This window comes from Chaetura pelagica, unplaced genomic scaffold, assembly GCF_000747805.2.
Source record: "Chaetura pelagica isolate M959 unplaced genomic scaffold, ChaPel_1.0 scaffold725, whole genome shotgun sequence".
Lineage (NCBI taxonomy): Eukaryota > Metazoa > Chordata > Aves > Apodiformes > Apodidae > Chaetura > Chaetura pelagica.
The window spans coordinates 135,545-151,999 of record NW_009953490.1 but is presented as its reverse complement, the minus strand read 5'-3'; the positions used below and the strand labels follow the sequence as shown (position 1 = coordinate 151,999).

General features: G+C 41.9%; 1 protein-coding gene across 1 annotated transcript in view; it reads right to left on the bottom strand.

Annotated features, from left to right (window-relative positions):
- Positions 1 to 16,151, bottom strand: part of AGBL3 (ATP/GTP binding protein-like 3) — a 19,368-nt gene extending 3,217 nt beyond the window's left edge. Inside the window, exons 1-7 of the mRNA XM_009999034.1 lie at positions 16,140 to 16,151; positions 8,482 to 8,911; positions 6,041 to 6,166; positions 4,921 to 5,028; positions 4,102 to 4,129; positions 2,396 to 2,521; positions 1,091 to 1,870 (exon numbers count right to left, since the gene is read on the bottom strand). Of these exons, the coding sequence (XP_009997336.1) occupies positions 1,091 to 1,870; positions 2,396 to 2,521; positions 4,102 to 4,129; positions 4,921 to 5,028; positions 6,041 to 6,166; positions 8,482 to 8,911; positions 16,140 to 16,151 (1,610 nt within the window). The remainder of the gene's footprint in view (positions 1 to 1,090; positions 1,871 to 2,395; positions 2,522 to 4,101; positions 4,130 to 4,920; positions 5,029 to 6,040; positions 6,167 to 8,481; positions 8,912 to 16,139) is intronic.
- Positions 16,152 to 16,455: the final 304 nt, after the last annotated feature.

The following is a 16,455-nucleotide window of genomic DNA, read 5'->3' as shown; positions in this document are numbered from 1 at the left end:
CTCTTTCCTTTCTCAAATTGGAGACATCAGTTTTTTTGATGTGCCAAGATTCTGCTACCTTTTTTATTAATTAACTTTTAAAAAATAAAATTGCAGATTGAGGTTTAGCAACCCACACCCCCAATGCCCAATTAGTGTAAAAGCAGAGCTTCATGGGTAGATATGATGGCACCACAGTTTGTCACCTGGGCCTTTACTCTGCACAGGAGTTGGAAATCCATGGTGGAACTAAGAAGGAAGTACTAACTACCAAAGCTGTCTCAGCTGACACTAGCGGAATGTGAGGCTGAAGGTCAGTAGCACTTCAGCAGACATAATTAATTACAGGGCTCTCACATGTGCAGGCTGTCTCCATATAGTAAGACAGAGACGAATTTTCATGGAAAAGAAGAAGCTCATCCCCTGTAAGCTAGGGATCTACATGCCAAAACATTAATTTGAAAGAACACAGATCTTATTTAAAATAGGTTGTGACTAGATGAAAAACTTTATATGTACTAATTCTGATACTGGCTTTTTGCACTAGGGTTTTGTTTGTATTAATTTGTTTCAGAAGTTAAACCAGAGGGATTTAACTTCCTAGCTGAAGATTTTGTTTAACACCTGAAAGCTTATCTTTATATCCAGAGTATCAATGACTCTGAGACTGAAAGTTTGCATAAGAAAACAAACATATTTGCAGCAAAATGTACAGCAAATTTGGCAATATTTGCTATCAAATCAACATCTGGGACCTATTCTGAACCCAGCTTAATTCTGGAATGTCATTGTATGCCAGAAAAGAAGAAAATGGGAAAAACAAGGAATTTGATAAGTAGATTTTGGCAGAGGATAGTGGGGAGAAATATGCTGAAAATGTTTTGACAGAAACTCTTTTACCTTGGAAATATAACTTACTACCAGAAATGGAGAATGGATACTTAAGAAAAACCTATACAATACTGAAGAAAAAAATAATACACTCTGAAATGCAACTGAGTATAAACATAACAGTCAGAAAAGCTTGGGTACAGGGCAAAGAGAAGCCACACAAACAAAGAGACAGTGGAAAGCAAAGTCATTTTTCTAAAGGGAAGGAAAATGAGGTTACCTTCTGATCATGTTTCGGGTATACCAGATGGAAGGGTACCACTTCCTCATGTTAGATCTGTATTTCCGATTCAGGTCGTGACCTGTTAGAGAGCAACGGTGATTCCCCACAATCACGCCATCTGGATTCAACATGGGTACCACTTTGAAGACAAAGCTGTCCCGCAGCAGTTGAGCTCTGTCTGAATCTCCAAGAATGTAATCCAGAAAGCCCTTCATTATCCAGGAACTGTTAGTTTCTCCTGGATGCACCCTCGCTGTTAGTATCACTGCCTTCCTCTCAGTGTTCAGGCCACTTGGGGAGGGGTTGGTGATAGTTAAAACATATATCATGTTTCCTGCCAGTGAACGGCACAAGACATGGATCTTGCAGAACTTGGACTTCACTGGATCTTTAGAGATGGCCACCAGGTATTCCTGCAGGTTAGTGTAGGTGTAAGGATAGCAGTGGGCAAAGTAGCAGGTGTCTTGGTCATGAGGGAACTGTAATGTCCAGGTAAGTGAGAAATACTGATGTCGGTCTTGTCCTGTATTGTTTTTGTAGTACTTGATTTCATCTCCAGTCCTCCGCCAGCCAACCTGGTACTTCTTAGCATCAACTTCTGAGTACAGCAGTGGCTGCAAGCCATGTCTATACAAGCTGTTGGGCTTGGAAAAGTTGACAATAGTGAAGCGATACGGCACCCCTGCCTGCATGTTGCTCACTTGGAAGTAGTACCACTGTGTGTGTCTGCTTGTGTAGAGGTCGGTGCGCAGGGTCAGCTGGTACTCAAATTCATTGCTGGAAGGCAGAAAGAAGACAACAGCTGTGATGCTGGTCAGCACTGTCGTATGATGCAGTGTCAGCTGATGTGGAGTGTCATGAAAAAGCACTCAACAGTGAATCAGGTGCAAATCTGATTTACACTGTCATAAATCAAAACCTATGCAGCTGCCAGGATAAGATGCCTAAGTGCCCCAAGCATGGCAATAATGCAACTGCTGTCTTTATTAGGACTTATAATAATAAGCAGGACTTCTAAAGATGTTCTCCACACTATGCTTTAAAAGGAGGTGTTTAAGAAAAGGTGTTGAGTTTCTGTGGGTGATTATCACCTATAGAAAGAGTTCACTGCTGCAGAATGCCTATCAGACAATTTAAAGTGAAGGCTACCAGAAACTGCTTTTCAATCTTACTCAACTGACGTAAAAAAAGTTACAAACCTAGAGTAACACATTCTGGTCAGAAACTGAGAGCAGGCTGCAGATAATAACAATTTGGATAACAAATTCACCTTAAAAAAATAAGAAAATACTAGAAACTTACACTTTGACCACCTTCTGCAAATTCCCACTTTCAAACTGTGCTTTGAAGATAAGTGTGTTGTCCTCTTTCTGGTGGAGGGTCTGCTTCAGGGAGCAGAGACCTGTCTCTTGGAAATACATGAAGCAGATTATGTTAACCAGGGAAAGGTGCAGAACAGATGTCTTTCATTTCAGGCTGAATATTTTTAGGGAATATCTGCATCCTTCTCAAAATTCCTTCTAGAAACAGACAACTGCATGGAGCTGAACTTCAAAGCATAGCTTAGGTAAGTTTAAAAGAAATTATACAAAGATTTTGTTGCCCATTCCCACTTAACCTTATGTATTTCAGCCAGCCTAAGCTCTGATTCTGTCTTGGAGGTGCCTGTGTGTCTCTGTACAAGAGAACAACAATTCACACTCTGTACTTAAGCAATGAAATGGAGTTAGGTGGAAAGACTAGGACTTAGCTCCCTCTAGGTCTGGTCACCAATCAAATGGGCAACTTTTTTACTAAAAAATCATATGTAGCTGACAACTGTTGCCATCACTTTTTTGTTTGTTTGTTTTTGTTTAAAACTGTGTATTAAGTTATTCTGGAATGGAAATAAAAATGATGATGCCCAAGCCCAGCTGCAATCACTTGTATGTTGCAAGTGATGTGTTCACATCATTTTAGTGTGCAGTAAAATGCTATAGAATGAAATGCATGCATAAAATATGAGTTCTTTATCACAACATTTTAATATTTCTACTGGATTACATTTTTCTTTTCCAAATCAGATTTTACAAGGGTCTGTAGGAACTCAGCAGCAAGTAGTTTCCAGGCAGGCAGTAAAGCCCAGGTCCTGCTTTGAACTCAAATTCAAATTGAGTGGGAATCAGGATGTTACTTTTTTGACTAGTTTTTGGGGTTTTCTGGGTTTTTTTTTGGGTTTTTTGGGGGGCGTGGGAGGGGGGGTGATTGCATCTGGTCGGGCCTGGTAAGGTTAGAACGGGCAAGACAAAACTTTTAGGAGAAATTGGTCTCATAGAAATAATAGGGGTGTGTGTGCAATTGTGTTTTATTTTGGCAGTCACAGAAACCACATGCAGTAAACAAATGGTACAAGTAGCTAAGGTCTAGTATTATATTTAACTGGGAACTGCAAAATCATGAAGAATAAGATACGATGTTTAAGCAGCTACCATGGAAAGAGTAGTACAATAATAAATCTTGAAGATATCACATGGTGACCAGGGTCACAGTAACTGCTGCTTGGAGATCCCCTTTCCTATCCCATCCTGGTTTGAATATCAGAGACTACAATCAATAGGGTGAATTCAGATGACCAATGATTTTTGTTAGAAATGAATATGCATGAAGTTAAGTAAATCGAAAGATCATAAGAGGCCAATCAATGCAAAGGTGAAATTTAACGAGTAATTAAAAGCGAGCATTGTGTGCATTTTTGTTAAATAATTTGTACAATAGAAATTCAATATATAAAAACCCTGTTGATTATAATGCAACTCAGGATACTCTAGGTGGAGTTAACCCCCGTATCCTCAGCTCGCTAATCACAGCAAGCCAGACAAGAGAAGTGTCTGATTATCTACATCACACTGGTGTCGGTAAGTTATTTTCGTCCTGTTTGGTGACAAGGGGAGTGCTGCTGCCTCCCTCAGGACGCGCTGGCTCATCACATGCCAACCTGAGGCACTTAGGTCATCAATCTGCTTAACGCAGATGCCTGTGGTGCCCTGCAGAGCCTCTCTGCGAGGAAGATTTTAGGGGTTAAAATATATATATTTATTGCCACATAACTTAGATGGCAAAGCTACCACGCTGGTAGTTTCTCTCCCAGGAATAGAAAGAAGATTAACTCTATGGGGCTCCAAATTTTCTTCCTCCTCCCACCTGTTCCTGTCCCCCAGCTGGTCGCAGTGACCAGCTGCCCTGTTCGCACAAGGTGTCAGCTCTTCCTGCTGCAACAAGGAAGGGCAAGTAAAGGCTGCAGAGCTCCTAAGTTCTCTGTCGGTCCTCCTACCAGCCAAATGCAAGGCTAGGGGGCAAAGCAGCACGCTCAGGGCACTGAAAGTACAATTACAGTCACTTGAAACCTCACCCTGTAGTCAACAAATACTAACTATTGCTACCCATATGTTTAGATTCAAAGATTTCACATATTCTCCCAATACAGACATTAGTGTTGATCCTGCAGTTACACAGCTCTCATCTTTTTCACTTCCTCTTTTGGCTGTTATCTTACTCTACTCATATTTTCATAAAAAACTCATTTCAGGCTGGTTTATAATGTTATTCACTGAGAACGGTGGCTTGGGCTGAACCAAACTTCTGAGATAATTAACAGAAAGAGAAGAACTTCTGGATAATGAGACAGCTGTGTAACTGATTTCTTACCTTATCTATAGAAAAATAATTAATTCCTGTGTGCTTTAAAATAACGATTTAAAATCATATTGATTTCACCAGGCTTTGAATTGCATTCATAAAAGAGATCAAAGCAGGTGCTTTGATAGCATGATCTTTCAGGGTGTTCCCACCTTCTTCTCCTAGATAAATCACAGTGCCTTTGTCAGGAGCTTGGTATGTCGGTGTTATCTCCAAACCTGTTGGAGTATACAATGGCTCAGGGGCAGTGGGTATCCAATCTGGAAAAGGAGAGACACACAGAAGGAGTACAAGCAGGAAGCTAGTATTACAGTCTATAATATGAAGGACATTAAAAAGTGGTTCACCCTATTTATACCAGTTGCACATGAAGGAACAGGGAAGCCCCCTATTTGAGCTCATCTTTTGGATCTGTGAACAAATCGTCCTTGTAACTCCGAATAAAAATACATACCAATCTGTGTAGGGAATAACTTTTGCTGTGCAAACTTAGCTCTGTTCCCTGTACAGCTTTGCTTACCACCGGTAAGGATGACAATAGTGAACACTAGATAGTATCAGTATTGTTAGGAAATCAGATGATCCAAGTACAGAGTGAAGTAATTTATTGCTGACCACACAGAAGCTGCATGGCCATAATGGCAGTGTCTCCATTTAACTTGCAAGACATCTGCCTAGGGTGTCAAAGATCTGTTGAACACAAATTAATTCTGGCAGCAAGCCTTTCCTTACTCTGCTACTAGTTAAAAGAAAGCTTACTGAAGGGAAAAAAAACAAATCAGGAAAAGGAAAATTGGCTTCATCCTGGCTCAAACCAGGACAAAATCATATCTAACATACATAAAGAACACTGTATATAGTAAATTCAGGTGTAACATAGATCTGGAGGTGGATGAAGAAAAGTTTTTTAAGAGTGAGCTAGTAAACATACGAAATTGACCCAAGAGTTATTTGTATCCTAGAGTGAGATTTCTCCCAGCAAAGGACTCCAGAGGCTGACAATTTGCAACAAACAACCCCTTCACCAGAACTAAGCCTCTGCAATGAAACCACTGACCTTAGGACCTAGAGGAGCAGTAGAAGGAGAAGCCAAAGGGAGTGCGTGAAACGTATGTATAACAAGTTTAATTGCAGCTATTAGATCTGAACTAATAATAATGTCCTTCTTCAGATTTCACTGATACTAACAATGAATTCCTGGCTTTATTTATGTGTAAGGTGTGCTTCCTCGTTGCCCATACACAAGATTTTGAACATACCAAAATAACTTACCAATGTGCTCAATCCTGTCCCTGATGACTTCACATTGGTCTGGCCAGTTCACCAGGGAAAACTGACCAGCAGGTGATGAGTTATCAAGAGTCTGAGGCTTCTGGGGAGGGGGCTCCACTGCCTTTTCTGTCAGATGATAACAGAATCTGTTTTGCCCTTGGAAAGAGATGGGCACAAATGGAATCTATAAGAAAGTGAAAGAACCCTCACATCAGTCTCTCTTGCTCTTCTGAGTGGGAGCAGCAATTATCTATATGAAACTGACATAACTAAGCACAATACAATAAGACTACATCCCACTGAAACGTAAATTTAATGCTCCATCCTATATATCACACTGAATTTAAAAGTAACATTGAATGAACAGTCAATTCACAAAACCACAAAGCACATCAAGTTTCCTACAGAAAGCATTGGCACCTTTTATTATTAATGGCTTTTGTAATGAGTGAGTTATGGTAGGGCCAAAAGATAGGAGCTTGGATTCATGGACTTTTTTTTTTTTGGTATTTGGTTTGGGTCTGAATCAGATACTTGCACCCTTAAGATTTATTTTGACAGAAAAAAAAAATATCTTTTCTTCTTTAGACCTGGTTTCTAGATCTACTTCTCCTCACAACAAACAAAAGAACATAATAAGCAAAACTGCTTCATCTGAAGGATCTGGTTTCAAGTGTAGATAACATGTGAAAAGTAAATGAATGAAAACCAAAACTGCAGAACCAATTTTTAACCTCGAGGATACTTAACTCTAATGGATACCTGGCTATTATAAGGCCAAATCAGTAACTGTTCATCAAGAGCATGCTGCAAGAAGAGACTCAGATAATTACTTGCCTATGTCAAGAATACCCATAAAGTGTGGTTAGACCTAGCTCCAATTTTGTTTACAGCTTGACAGTAATATCAGCACTAGTATTTTCCTCCTTCCCCTTTTCTTCCACCCTGTGGTCTTCAAGGAAAAATGTAGGGGAATAACTGAAAGGGTCCTAACCTGTAAGAACAGCACACTGCTGACTGTATTCTGTCACAAATGAGTAAGTGGGGGTCTTCATCCTAAAATAAAAACAACAACAAAACTATAAATAAAATACTAAAGTAAAATTGAAAGTCTGCAGTAGAACAGCTTGCTTTTGTTTATTGTTAGAGAGAAAAGCTGCCTCTGTTTTGTTCTGCTTTGTGGCCTGAGTAGAGAATTAGGCCAAATCCACATGGTCATGTACTCCATCATTATTCCTGTCTGCTGCTCGAAGGAGACAGGCTCTCACCTGTCCTCTTCTGTTGCCCTGGTGCCTCTATTGTGCAGCACTAGTACTCCTACTGTTGTGTGAAAAGCCAGAGCAGAAAACTGATATAAGAAAAGATGTTCGGTTTTCAGCTGCTTTAACCCCCTGAACCCATTCATCAAACGAGCCTACAATATAAAAGCAGGACATGCAATGGAGAAGAAGAGTGAGGATTGTCCTTCTGGTAGCAGTGCAGTTATATGTCACAATTACCCCAAAGCACAAAGCACTGGGACAGGGAGATGAGGAACTTGATTCTGGTCAATTGAGGTGTAACACTTGGCTAAAGTTAAAACAGCACCCTCTGCAGCCGAAGTACGCGTAGACTTTTTTACAGCTCCTATTTACATTCACCACGTTTGCAAATATAATACAGGGATTCAAAAAATCTGCTACTCCAGTAGACGACCAGAAGCTGTATTTTTACAGGCCAAGAAGTGAGAACAGTTCAAAAACTGGAAACCAATGCAGAGACAAAAACACAAGGCAGAGGAGGTAGAGCATCTAAATGAGTTCCTAATGCCTAACCCAAATGTTAGGTTCTTAATGTGATGTGCTTCCTAACGTCTAACCTAGACCTACCTTCTTCCAGTTTAAGGACAAGGGGTAATGGTTTTAAGCTGGAAGGGTAGATTTAGGTTCGATGTTAGGAAGAAATTCTTTAGTGTGAGGGTGGTGAGGCACTGGAACAGGTTGCCCAGGGAAGCTGTGGAAGCCCCATCCCTGGAAGTGTTCAAGGCCAGGTTGGATGGGGCTTTGAGCAACCCGGTGTAGTGGGAGATGTCCCTGCCCACGCAGAGGAGTTGGAACTAGATGATTTGTAAGGTCCCTTCCAACCCAAACTATTCCACGATTCTGTGATTCTATGACTTGACTCCTTAGCAGCAGGCTGTGCTGCCCACAGGTACCCCAGACCATCCCAGAGGTGAGGTCTGAGGACAGGGGTTGTCCGGGTTGCGAGATACTCAGCAAGGTCCCAGCGTTCAGTTTACAGACAAGGCTGCTCTGCGATGCTGCCCGCACAAGAAGCTTGTAACCGGGGCTGACGGCTGATTGTCTGAGTAAGAAGCAGTTGCTTCTAAGGAATCCCAGCTGATTTCCCTCTGTCGCGGGGCTCCCCCGGGGGGGCTGGGGAGAGGCGGCGAGGGCACTCACTGAGCTGCCTTCCTCCCTGCCGGCGAGGCTCTCCCCATCCCGTCCCACCGGTCAGGGCGTCCCGCAGCGACGGCACCGGCGTGGGGAGCGGCCTCCGAGGGCTCCCTGCAGAGCCCCGCCGCTCCCCAGCGGGGCACCGCGGCGCGCAGGGCCGGCACCGCAACGGCACCGCCACCAACGGCACCGCCCCCGCCGCCCCGCCGCCGCGAGGGGTGATGCCCCGCGCCTCGGGAGCTGTTCCTGGCCCGGGCTGCGCGGGGAGGACGGACACTGCCCTCCTGCGGGGCCTGAGTCTTTGCTCCTTCGCGCAGCGAGCACAAGCAGCCTGACGCGGTGCAGGGAAGCGAATAACGCGGTCACAGACCCGGTGCGTCTGTGCCAACAAGGCAGCACCTCCGGCTCTCGGGAGACTCCCCGCTCCTGGGGATCCCTGCGTGAGGAGGACATGGAGCTGCCCAGAGCGAATCCAGAGGAGGGCGGTGAAGATGACCCGAGGGCTGGAGCACCTCTGCTCGCAGCAGAGACAGGCTGAAAGAGTTGGGGCTGCTCAGCCTGGGGAAGAGAAGGCTCTGGGAGAGCTTCACAGGGCCCTTCCAGTGCCTGAAGGGGCTGCAGGGAAGCTGGGGAGGGGCTTTTCTGGTCGTGAGAGGACAAGGGGCAATGGATCCAAACTGGAAGAGGGGAGATTGAGGTTAGACGTTGGGAGGAAATTCTTAGTGTGAGGTTGGTGAGGCATTGGAACAGGTTGCCCAGAGAACTTGTGGATGTCCCCTCCCTGGAAGTGCTCAAGGCCAGGCTGGATGGGGCTCTGAGCAATCCGGTGGGTGGTTCTTCCACCAGGAGCTCCTAGCAGGTAGGAGAGCAGGGGCGGTACTTAACTCGCAGAGGTTTCCGTGGCTGTTGTCAACACACGGAACAGAATGGCCACAAGGTGGTAGCAGCCGGTAAGGGAGGGCCGGGGAATGGCTCTCGGCTTTGCTTGCTGATCCGGGCAGGCAAACACGGCACGTGTGCCTTGTGCCAAACAGCGGAGCGCCCGCAGTGTTCAAGCAGAGTTATCTTAAATCTGTGTTCTTGAGTTACTTCACTTGGACGTGATCCTGTGTAGGGTAGAGGAACGGGAGTTACCACCGTAGCATCCCTCTGGGCAGCTGTCAGGCCTCACAGGCTGGCAGCACATGACTTGGCTGAGGACGCCAAGTGCAAATCTTTTAAAAAATTGCCAGTGTAAGCTTGTATCTGGGCTTGTGCTGCTGGCCAGTACAGTGCATCTGTTTTTTTGGCTCTTCTAACGGCATCCAGAACGGCACAGCCCTGGGTTGCAGAGTGCTGACCTCCTATATACTCCTTCTGCCAGCTAGGATCAGCTCGGGATAATGTAACGGGTTAACTTCACACTGCCTGGCTTTGTGAGAGATCAGATGTCATCTGCCCTCCCCGGGGCTGACATAAAGTTAATAGAAAAAGACAGTGAAAACTCCATCATGTGCTCTGTCTGATTTGACAGAAACACAGTCATACGCCCACACGTGATTGAGATTGCATTTCTGCTGCTGAATGATCTGGCAGTGTGCAGCCCTATTAAGGTGCATGAACCCACAGTTTTGGGAAAAAAAAAACAAAAAAAACCCAAAAAAAAGCGCTTTTACTTCTGCTGCTCTTGCTATAAGAACAAAAAAGAGAAAGGGGAGCCTCTGACAGATTACTGGGGCAGACAACTGCAGGAATCATCTTGGTCTGGGTTACAATTACCAGAAAAGATATAGGAGGTTGTTCTGCAAACTGTTCTGGGATAATTTAAAGCATGGGTATTATGGGAAGGTGTGTGAACACTGGCAGCACTAACCTATTTCTACCCTGGATCGGCTCTATATCATACTTTGAGTGAAGCTTTTGTCTGTGAGGAGAGCTAAATATAAAGGCAACTTGAATGTTACAAGATTATAAGGTTAAATTAACTCTGCATTGAAGATAAACCCAGCATTTCTTCCTGTACTTCTATGTGCAAATGTTTTTAGACCTGGTTGCCTAAACTAAGTATGCAGTTTAAATCTTTTAAAGCAAAAAAATAACATAAATAAATAAATAAATGAAAATCTTTACTCTTGTGCAAAGTTTTCCCCTCACTGCTAATGATTAAAACACCTATTGTTGATCAGTAAGACTCTGTCCCTGGAGGCAAAGGAGTGAAAAAAATGTCACTTAATGTTGCACATAATGAAATTGTGGTTTGTATTAGGTCCCTTTCACTCAGTGCTGCAAACTTGGACACATGCTTTAAATTTATCTTCATTGCTATGGAACTGTTCTTAGCAGTACTGTGAAATGTGCTTATGTTAAAACATGGTATGGAGGATTTTCAAATGAAAACATGTCCTAAATTGACCCGATTCCCCTCATTGTTCTTTGCTTCTGGCTGTAATATTACCGAGTGAGTATTTACGGAGTAAATATTAGTGAGTAAATACGGAGTAAATATTAGTGAGTATTTACGGAGTGATAAAATTACGGAGTGATAAAATGCATCACTGAAGGTAACAGTCTAGTTTGTTTCTCTCTGACAAAATTGCTGATATAATTTGCTATATCTGACTTAATTTCCATGTTTTCCACAATTTTCAAAGGTGCATCCTCCATTTTACACAAAGCAAACTGTTTAAGAATATATATATTCTGAATACTTTCAGCTAAATAAAAACAATATACTCTCTGGATACTTATACAGCTGGGTCACTTGTGAGATTTAGAAGATCCCTAGGAATTTTTATAGGTATTTGGGAAGTTCTTAGTCAAGCAAGCTCCTTTAAATCCAGTTATTTCTGCTTTGTTCTTTTCTGTTCTTTCCAGATACTTTCTTCTCTCAGGCCATTCCATGAGCGTCACATCCCTCGCTGCCAATACTGATTCTTATGTTCATGCCTGGGTTTCTTTGTTTTTCCTTTCCCAGCTCCAACATTAATAAGCCCCCTGGGTTTTCTTTGAAGATTTCACTGTAACTGAAAATAAACCTTTATGTATCTCTGGTGTTGCTATTTGGATTAAAAACCCAAGTGACTGCATTTTAAAGACTGAACAAGGGGCTCTTGAAGATACATGGAGATGGGTACTCAACACACACCGGAACTCAAACCAGGTGTAGAGAAAAAGTAAACAAATTTTAACATTTTTTTTCTTCCTTCATTAACAAATTACTCTGACCATGTTGCAATGTTTGTTCCTCCCTGTGTTTACTGAATTTTAAAGGAGTTCTGTAATTTTTTTTTCATTAGAGAGGGTATGTTTCTTTCCCATTTACCCCCAAACAATCTGGTTCCTGTATACATAAAAAAAAGTTCTCCCATATACTTGGGGAATATTTCTAAGATTTTGTTACCTCATTCTGTTTAAAACCCTTGGCTGAAGCTCTTGAGACATGTTGAAACAATCTGAGATCACTCAAAAGGAAATCTGAAATGTCATGGTACAAACTTGGCATTGCAATGTCAAAAAGTTTGCAAGCAGCAGTATCTGCCCAGTTCTGAGGCAACCCTGCTTTAACACAAGTGTTTGCCAAAATCGTGCTCCTTTGCTTTCCAGCAAAACCCCTTGAGAGAAAGGAGAGCAATGGTGGGACCCCTCTGGAAATGGATGGGAACAAAAAAAAGTCAGCGAAAATGGGTGGTGACCACGCATGGATCTTACTGCTCCTGCTTGTACTCTCCAGGGATAGGGAGTGTCTTTTCATTATATGGTTGTGCAGCGCTTAGCACAGAGAAACTACAGACCCTCCTAAGGGTTTTTCAGACATTTCGGAAATGCCAATCAAAATTGTGCTATTTGACCAATGGTTATTGTAGTGATTACAGAACTTGGTTTGTTCCCCAGCTACATATTGGTGTGACTGCTGCTGTCCCTGTCATGCCAGGATTAGTCCTCATTGCATTCTGGACTGGTTTATTTTTGGATTCTGAGTATGATACCTCTATTCATGTGCAAATATCTGCATCTGTGCTGGGCAGTTTAGATTTTCTCTGTCCTGGACTGGTTGGAGAGCTGGGCAAAGAAGAACTGATTGAGGTTCAACAGGGGCCAGTGTGGGGTCCTACGCCTGGAGAGGAAGAACACCATGCACCAGTATAGGTTGGGGGTGGACCTGCTGGAAAGCAGTTCTGAGGAGAAGGACCTGGGAGTCCTGGTAGATAGTAAATAACACATGAGCCAGCAATGTGCCCTTGCTGCCAAGAGGGACAATGGGATCCTGGGGTGCATGAAGAAGAGTGTGGTCAGTAGGTCGAAAGAGGTCATTCTCACCTCTCCTCTGCCCTGGTGATGCCACATCTGGAATACTGCATCTAGTTCTTGGCTCCCGAGATTAGGACAATGTAGAGTAGATCTGGTGATGCTTAATGAATGAGTCAAGAAGATCCAGAGTGGCTGGGTAAATCAGCAAAGATCTATAATGCAGAAAACAAACACAGATCAATAACGTTCCTACTTTGAAGATTAAAGCAAAGCCTCTTGACTCAGTGAAATAACAACAGCACAGATAAAGTAGCACTATAAAGGTGTTGAAATTACTGCACTAGCTTTAAGCTACGTGGCCTGGATGCTGCTGAGGAAATTGGTGCAACAGCAAGAATTCTGCTTGGGCTGCAAAATGCTGCTGAGAAGCTATATAAAACCACAACCATTTCAGACTTCAGCTGGTTAGAATATTTATAATCCAGAAAGTGGTATGCATGAAGCAGATTCCTGGACTTTAGGTGGGTTCATGGACTTCCCTAGGCTGCCTCCAATCTTGGATGATTTCTTTTATCTTTTTCCAATATGTTTCCAAAGATTTTCTAATGGAGTGTGAGTTCCTGCCTGTCAAATTAAAGTGTAATGACAAGCATGTTCTTGCCTTGGTTGTTTTTCCTGGACCCTTTAGAAATAGTTCATAGAGTCCCTGGGGACTGTAGACCACAGGCTGAAAAACACTTAATAATTATCTTTCCTGGTGCCTTGTAGATTCCTGGGGGACAACATCTCTTTCAGAAGAAAGCCCAGGGTGATGCATCAATAAATGTTTATTTGAGACAAAAGGCATGATTTTTAGGTCAGGACAGTGGGGTATGCACGGCAAAAAGAACCTGAGGGAGAAAGAAAGGGCTAAGTGATATTTAGTGTATGATATGAAATATTTTCTTAATTTATTTTTGCATTTGAAACTTCTCTTTGGGAGGTGAGAGGTAAGTGAGTTCATGGGGCAGAAAACACCAGTTAGACTTACTCTGCTGTGGCTAGTGTTCTGGTTTCTTTTTCTTTCTTTCTTTCTTTCTTTCTTTCTTTCTTTCTTTCTTGGAAAACATACCAAAGTCACCCTTATTTTCTGTATTTGTAGCTCCAGTTCTCACAATGCACCACTGACATTACTGTGCAACCATACAATGCTGTGTCCTCAGTAATGACATCGTTTCTTTCTTTCTTTCTTTCTTTCTTTCTTTCTTTCTTTCTTTCTTTCTTTCTTTCTTTCTTTCTTTCTTTCTTTCTTTCTTTCTTTCTTTCTTTCTTTCTTTCTTTCTTTCTTTCTTTCTTTCTTTCTTTCTTTCTTTCTTTCTTTCTTTCTTTCTTTCTTTCTTTCTTTCTTTCTTTCTTTCTTTCTTTCTTTCTTTCTTTCTTTCTTTCTTTCTTTCTTTCTTTCTTTCTTTCTTTCTTTCTTTCTTTCTTTCTTTCTTTCTTTCTTTCTTTCTTTCTTTCTTTCTTTCTTTCTTTCTTTCTTTCTTTCTTTCTTTCTTTCTTTCTTTCTTTCTTTCTTTCTTTCTTTCTTTCTTTCTTTCTTTCTTTCTTTCTTTCTTTCTTTCTTTCTTTCTTTCTTTCTTTCTTTCTTTCTTTCTTTCTTTCTTTCTTTCTTTCTTTCTTTCTTTCTTTCTTTCTTTCTTTCTTTCTTTCTTTCTTTCTTTCTTTCTTTCTTTCTTTCTTTCTTTCTTTCTTTCTTTCTTTCTTTCTTTCTTTCTTTCTTTCTTTCTTTCTTTCTTTCTTTCTTTCTTTCTTTCTTTCTTTCTTTCTTTCTTTCTTTCTTTCTTTCTTTCTTTCTTTCTTTCTTTCTTTCTTTCTTTCTTTCTTTCTTTCTTTCTTTCTTTCTTTCTTTCTTTCTTTCTTTCTTTCTTTCTTTCTTTCTTTCTTTCTTTCTTTCTTTCTTTCTTTCTTTCTTTCTTTCTTTCTTTCTTTCTTTCTTTCTTTCTTTCTTTCTTTCTTTCTTTCTTTCTTTCTTTCTTTCTTTCTTTCTTTCTTTCTTTCTTTCTTTCTTTCTTTCTTGGAAAACATACCAAAGTCACCCTTATTTTCTGTATTTGTAGCTCCAGTTCTCACAATGCACCACTGACATTACTGTGCAACCATACAATGCTGTGTCCTCAGTAATGACATCGCCATAGGAAGGAAATTCCCCATGATTTTGGCATGGCCAGAAGCCAAGCACCCAGCACTGTGTGCAGAGGGGCAACTTTGCCAGCCACCATCACCATCATAATCACGAAGGAGCTTAAAGGAGGCAGTTGCATAGAGGGGGTGGACTGTGAGACTTGGAGAGAGTGCCCACTCAAGTGTGCAGCCTCGACACCTCTGGCACTTGGAACAGCAGCAATGCCAGATCAGTCCCAGTCTGTGCTTACTGGCACTGACAGCAAATCCAAAGGGTGGCCTTGCTTCTGAAGCTGGACTTTGCTTTGACACAACAAGGATGTCCTGGCTACCTTCTCTTTAATTAAACCTTATTTGCCATAAATAAATTATTTGCATGTTTCTGTTTTGAACCCCACAGGAATCTGCAGTTCTCCTGCTGGTTCTGCTACGTCAGGTGTGAACCCTACCTGCCAGACACGCTTATCCCTTCTGAATGCTAAGCACTCTGTTCCTGTCCTTGGTGTGTCTTGCCAGTGGTTCTAAGGCAGTAATTCTCCATCATACCCTTGCTTTGAGTAACCCACAAAATATAGTATTCTAGGTTAAGATATGAGTGAGTCTTCTCATTTGCCATAGCTGGATAAAATGTTAAACCAACAAGCTACCTTGTTTTCCCTAAAATGTTCTTCCTTCCTAGTTACCTAATGGAGGGTGAACAACTCAGCATCTCTCATCATAATAAAGCCTTCAGTCCGATTGTTTCAATGAGCTTAATTGTATTTTACTGCTGGGATCAGCTGCCAACCCTTGAAGGAGCCCAAGGTTGATACTGTGAATGGTGGTACCTCGAAAACCAAATGTGGGAAAAGACTGGTTGCTGGAAGAAAACATAGTTCTTTGGAACAGGACACACAAAAGCACCTTCAGCTTCTCCTAAGGATCTAAAAAACTCATCTTGCAACCATTTGCATTAAGTGATGGGGACTTAGGGGAGCAAGGTCCATTTTCAGCATCAGTGGTTCTGACCCTGTGTAGGGGAAGACACTAAAGTGTATTTTCTAATGTTGAAACTACTGGGAGAATGCAGTAATTGTAAAGATTATTTTATTTGCCCACAGGAACATTACTAACCCAATTTCCAGTAACTTCTAATCCTCACCGTGTCCTATCTGAATTCTTGAAATGCCGCTCTTCAGTAATACTGACTTAAAAGAGAAAACAACCTTCCATTATCACTTATTACAGTGCATTGTGAGAAAGAGCTTTTGATATTTATCAAGCAAAGATGTTCTCACCTGGAACCCCATGTTTGCTGTTGATTACAACTGGCCAGATAGTGACTGACAACAGCATCCTTAGCTTTGGAGCGAAAGCTGTGCTTTTCTCAGTATAATACTAGTGTTTCTTCCAAGGCAAGTACTGAGGAAACTTGCAGACGACAGTGAGGTGTTTCTTCTGTATTTTGAGAGAAGGAGAAGGTGACACTTCCTGTTATTTCTCTATTAAGCAGTAATGGGTTTATTGTATGAACTGTTCGCCTAAGGGTACCATGGATAGTAAAAGTTTCTATAGGTTCAGAAAGTGTCCAGAACAAGTCATGAAGCAAAAATG